At 45.8% G+C, this 6116-nt stretch overlaps 1 protein-coding gene across 1 annotated transcript in view; it reads left to right on the top strand.

Annotated features, from left to right (window-relative positions):
- Positions 1–296: 296 nt before the first annotated feature.
- Positions 297–6116, top strand: part of RGSL1 (regulator of G-protein signaling like 1) — a gene marked incomplete at both ends in the record, with an annotated part of 26156 nt that continues 20336 nt past the window's right edge. The window contains 2 exons of the mRNA XM_015410697.1: positions 297–371; positions 3769–3898. Of these exons, the coding sequence (XP_015266183.1) occupies positions 297–371; positions 3769–3898 (205 nt within the window). The remainder of the gene's footprint in view (positions 372–3768; positions 3899–6116) is intronic.

Here is a 6116-nt window from a genome sequence, read left to right as displayed (position 1 = left end):
GAGTGGGGAATCAAACCCGGTTCTCCCAGATTAGAGTCCGCACACTTAACCACTACACCAAACAAGAGAAAGCCCTGAAACAAAGTGAAAGTAAAATCAGGAGGGAATGCAGAATGGACGAATAGGATGTGCTCAGGGACCGAGGCAGAACATGGTTGCAGACAGGGCCTAACCCTATCTCCAGCCTTGTTCTGTTGTGCTGTGCGATGCTGCATAACCACACCCCATAGAACCTAGTGATGGCCCGTCTTTATTAAACAGATTTTCTCTCTCTCTCTCTCTCTCTTTCTCCGCAGGTGTTTGGTCAGACGCCCCTTTTCATGTTCAGGACTCGCCAGTGGTATCTTTGGCCCGAATTACCGTGCAACCATGTGAGTTTCAGGATTTCCCAGCGCTGGCACCTTTGCACATAGTGATGGGAGACTCCACTTAAAGTCCCTGGAGTACGACACAGATAAATATTAACCTTCTAATATGTGGCCGTTTATCAAACCTGAAGTAATCAGTTTTTAAAAGATCTGAAGACCATTGCCAAAATCATTGGGAAAGTGTCTTCCAATGTCAAAGCCTCTGCAAAGCAGTCTGACTTCACTGCAGCAAAATATTAAATCTTGGGTTAGCTCACACAACCATTTTGGTGTCTGACACTTTGCCAAGTAGGTTCAGTTTGACCAAATGGGTTATGCTTTGTAACTGCGCTTACACCGTTAGCAATCAGTCTTCATACGTGGAATTTGGAGTAGTCTCCATTCTCATTTTTGTCATGCTTCTGGGACACTGGATGGCTGGAACCTCTCATGCTCTTCCAGTGTTTTATTAAGGTGACATTTCTCATCAGTGTGTCTGGAAAAAGAGCTGCGGACTTTGGGAGGGGCAGTGGCTCAGTGTTAAGGCCTCTGGTTTGTGTGCAGTCATGTCCCTGGTTCAATCCCTGTCACCTCCAGTTAGAAACATCAGGTAGTAGATGATGTGGCCCCAGGCTAGCCCAATATTGACAGATCTCGGAAGGCTAAGCAGGGTCGGTCCTGATTAGTATTTGGATGGGAGACCGCCAGGAGAGTCCTGGGTTCCAACTCAGAGGCAGGCTGTTGGGCAAACCAACTCTTGACTTGAAAACTCAGTGGGGTCACCATAAGTCAGCTGCTGACCTTTTTTTTGGGCGGGGGTTTGTATTTTTCGTGTGTGTGTGTGTGTGTGTGTGAGGGTCCTTAGGCAGGTCACACCACACAGGGCTTCAGAAGAAGATAACTGCTTTATTAGTGATTCCAGTACTAAATAACACGTATACAGCTTGTGTCAGGAATGGCCTTCAGTATAAGGGCCTCTGACATAGTGAAATCAAACATCCCCCCCAATGAGCGGAAGCCAATGATTATAGTTCCCACACGCGGGCAAAAGCAAGCAAGCAAGCGAAAAGCCGGTACTTTCCCAGCCGAGTAAATTACAGCTGGAGACTACAAGGTCAAGCCTGAGATAGCGCACAGTAGCTGGACAGGGAAGAACTTAGAACGAGGAGGAGGGCACCAGTGTTCCCTCTAAGCTGAGTTACTGTGAGCTAGCTCACAGTTTTTTAGCCCCCGGCTCACACATTTTTGTCTTCGCTCAGGAAGGAGGGCTCCAGAGCAAACTAATGTATGCAGTAGCCAAATTGCTCGCTCACAACTTTAATGCCAGAAGCTCGCAAAGTAGAATTTTTGCTCACAAGACTCCACACCTTAGAGGGAACATTGGAGGGCACCCCTCCACATTGCAGATTCATGACAGGGCTACCTGACATTGTGTGCTCAAGCCTGCCTCCGCCTCCCACCTCTGGTATTCCAAGCAGGTCTCCCATCCAAGTACTTTGCCAGCGTTGGCCCTGCTCAGCTTCTGAGATCCGACGAGGTCACTTGGCCTATCCAGATCAGGGCAGCCGGCTGCAAACTTGATGCCACTTTGCACACAGTTAGGTGGTGTGAAACTGTTCTGCCTGAGACCCTGGAGAGGTGCTGCCAATCAGAATAGTGAATTTGGTAGACCAGTGGTCTGACTGGGGATCTGTCCTATACCCCCGGGAGGGCATTACGCTCTTCACAGAATGGCTTACAGATCCGGCTGTCCTCAGCCAGGGCCGGGGCCTTCTCGACCTGGTGGGACTCTCTGTTGAATGACATCCGGGCCCTGTGAGGCCTGTAAGGCAGAGATGTTCCACCAGGCGTTTGGTGGAGGACAGCGATGGTTTGCATCACGGCCGGCACCCTGCCCTACCTACCTGACTCTCCTCTCCCTTGTGAGTTATTCCCTCCCCGTGCCCTGGAAGCACTCACAGTCCAGGAACGGGAGGGAACTACAAAATACAAATTCGCCACTTGTTATAGTATACCGCTGTGTATAATATATTGGATATGGCTTTATGGTTTTAATTGTTTTAGAATTGTCCATTGCTGAGAGCCCCACATCTGTGGGGATTAGGCAATTCGTAAATGTAAATAAATAAATAGATAAATAAAGTGTGTTTGTGACTTGGTAGATGCACTGTGGAGGCAGCCTAAGGCTTTGCCTTCCCAGGACAGCTCCAGTTGTTGTTTATTGAGCCCTGGCTGACGACTCAGACAAGCATCCTTGGTGCATGTGGGAGCTGGGCTGAGCTTTGCAGACTCCTGAACCAACTGCATTCCCTTCAGAATATTCTGACCCCCCCCCATGCATTGCAAAAACAGCCTTGCAACCACCCCTGTGTATGCTGAGCCGTGACGGGATGAAGCAGTTATATGAATCAGTCTTTAGTTGCTTCTCTCTGTGGAGTGGGAACCCAACCTGTGCATCAATAAGGAAGATCTGCCCAGTATCCAGACACCAAGGAGTGCTGGAAGAGTCAAAGTTTCCCCATCCTTTCCCCACATTTTTTACTCAATCTCTGGTCCATTCTGCATCTGGCATTCGCTCCACATTTTATTAGTACTCGACCTGGTTCCCCCTTCTTCGGAATATCTGTGTTCATTGCATTGCCTCTGATCATTGGTATGCAGATTTTCCTGTGTCAGTACTTGCCTCCATGGTCATTAGCCGCCTGAGCCAAGTAATTCATGGCGAGGTGATAAATACAGAGGGGGAAATAGGGGTGGAGGAACTGATGGAGATCAGTGCAGCTGTGTCAAGTTTTCTGCTTATTGTTCCCTTGGAATCAGAAGCAGAGGAAGGAAAAGGTGCCGCTCAAAACCCCATTCAGATACCCCGGGGCAACGCTGTACTGACTGCGAAGTCACCCCTGAACAGCCATAAATCTATGCACAAGGTACCATAGAACCCAATGATCAAAGAAAGCGAAAGTGGCATGCGGTGTAGAGTATTTGGATGGGAGATGTCCAAGGAATACCAGGGTCATGTTGTGGGGGCAAGCAATGGCAAATCACCTCCAAATGTCTCTTGCCTTGAAAACCCTACGAGGTAGCCATGAGCCAGCTGTGACTTGATGTCACCCACCTCTATCAAAACTTTCCCTCTCCTCCTTTTGCCCTTGAGTTTACTTGGTTCATAATTTGGGAATTAAAAGGTGAAAGTGGTACAAAATGTACTCCTAGCCATCCTGCTGGCAATGCCACTGCCTCTTCAGCAGTTTCTCTTCACCTTGTAAAGAACATGATAAATTAAGAAGTTCCCTCTAGGCTTTAAATTCCAAGACAGCAAAGATTTTACAGATCCCATGCATTCCCCTTAAGGATAATTGACTTTGATTGTTTCTTCAAGTCTCATCAACCGTTTTTTTTTCCCGGGGGGGCGACAATGCAGGTCTCAAAGCCCAAAGGCTTACTGACTTGGATGGAGAAACATCGGCTACCCTACTTCTGCAAAACCAACCTGTGCCTTCACTATATCCTCTGCCAGGAGCTCATCAGCTTCATCCGGTCCCCAGAGGCAGGTGAGGCTCAAATCAGATTCTATTGGATAGAAAGAAGGGGCCAAAACATGGTGGGGTTTGAACAATGGATTTAGTAGGTCTTTGGTCTCCTCCTCCCAAATCTCTAAATCCAATCTCCTCCTCCTCCTCCTCTTCTTCTTCCTCCTCTTCTTCCTCTTCCTCCTCTTCTTCTTCCAATCCATTTGTGTAGCCCCTATGATATCGTGGAAGCATCATCCATATTTCAGGGTATCCAAGGCCTTTCTTGCCCAAACGAATTCCCTGACCCCCCTATTCACTTTTTACTTCTAATAAGTAACATGAAGTAGGTGATAAGAAGGATCCCATCTAGGTCAAGAGGGGCATGGTGTTTACCACACAAACAAAACAACGTGAGCTGCAGTGGGGAATTCACTTACATGTGTGTGTATGGAGCAAAAAACTGGAATCTTTCAAGAGGTGACTGAAAGTTAGGGCTGCCAGCCTCCAGGTGGGACCTGGGGATCCCCTGGAATTACAGCTCATCTCCAGACGACAGAGGTCAGTCCCCCTGGAGAAAATGGAGGCTTTGGAAGGTGGGCTCTAGGGCACTGTGCCCCACTGAGGCCCCCCTGCCCTCCCCAAATCTCCAGGGTTCCCCAACCTGGATCTAGCAGCCCTACCACCCCACCCCCACCCCCAACAGTGGCCATGGATGACCTAGCAGCAACCCTACTGAGATGGGTAAGTTTACTGTAGGAATTGCCTCGACCACTTCCATCATTGAAATTTGTTGGTTTAATATTTTTCTTTGTCCTTCTGTAAGTTTTTGCAATTTATATTTTTCCAAATAACTTTGGATTTTATCCGTGCTCACTGTCGTTTTCCCGTATAGCGTTTTATAATATTCCTCCATAGCTTTCTTGATTTCTTCATTTCTATAGATTTCCTTCCCATTTTTTCTCAAGACTTTAATAAAAGTTCTTTCCTTCTGTTAACTAATTTTATAGGCTAGCCATCTAGTGGGTTTGTTAGCATTTTCAAAAAAGTTTTGTTTTGCAAAGTATAATTTCTTTGCTATCTCGTCTTTCAATAAACAATTCATCTGATGTTGTAACATTTTTAGTCTTCTTTTTGCTCCATCATTATTTACTTTAGACATCATAATATTCTCTTGTAAATTTATTTGTTTCTTCAGGTTCTCAAACCTTTGTTTCCTTTGAAACCGAAATAAAAGTCCTGAAGGAAATTCCCTGTAGGGTTAGGGAAAAAAGAAGAGAATATGCTAAATTAACATGGTTGCTGAAGAAAAATGACATTCAATACAGATGGTTATTTCCAGAGGGCATGGACTTTACCTATCAAGGGAAAAAATACTGGATTACATCTATTTTTAAAGCGGAAGATTTTCTAGGAAAATAGGGGGGAGAACTTGGAATGGAAGAAGAGGAAGAAGAAGAAGAAGAGGAGGAAGGGGAGAGAAAAGAAGAGGATCTACAGGCGGAAGGAGCTGAAGCCAACTTTAATCCCAAAGAGAAGAGAAGCCAGGTTGTCCGAAGTAAATCTCCGGTTGGAACGCGGTATTGGACAAAGGTGAAAAAGCACCAACAGAATGGCAAGAACAATGGATAAATGGAGACTTAGAATACTCTCAGAAATGTAACGTTTGGACTGTGAGAAGCAATTTCCTGTCAATGATCTCAACATCAAATGTTGATTGATGTAAATTTACAAATGGAAACCCCTTTGATCATTCTGTATAAATTCTGGTCACTCTCAGCAGACCTTCACTGACTCTCTTGGAATCAAGAAGAGGCGTTGTCTCTCCTGAGCCTTACAGTTAAACCCAGAAGGCCTTCAGTTGCATGCTTTGGGGGGGAAACTCTGTTCGTTTATCTATGTGCTTTCTTAGCTTTCTCTGTAGGAAATAGAGCTGTATTATTTTGACAGTCAGCCCAGTGCCTTGCTGGCTGGTTGCCTAGTTTTAACCTTGACTAACCTTAATAAAGAAGAGTTTTATTTTGAATAACCTTGTCAAAGTGCTTTCACCAGCGCTGACAGTTCTCACACACACGTTTAGCCTTTGGTAAGAGGCTATACCTAGTGCATACGAACTATGGGTGGGTGGCTTGCACACACTTATAGAGACGTGTAGACACATTCCCACCACACTCATGTTCTATTAAATTGTCCATTATACATTAAGATCTGAGAAAAAGTTCTGAACTCCCTTCTCTGTATATGGTGTCAAGGTTCAGCA

This window comes from Gekko japonicus, unplaced genomic scaffold, assembly GCF_001447785.1.
Source record: "Gekko japonicus isolate JY-2015 unplaced genomic scaffold, Gekko_japonicus_V1.1 scaffold6397, whole genome shotgun sequence".
NCBI lineage: Eukaryota > Metazoa > Chordata > Lepidosauria > Squamata > Gekkonidae > Gekko > Gekko japonicus.
This window is presented reverse-complemented; position numbering and strand designations above follow the sequence as displayed.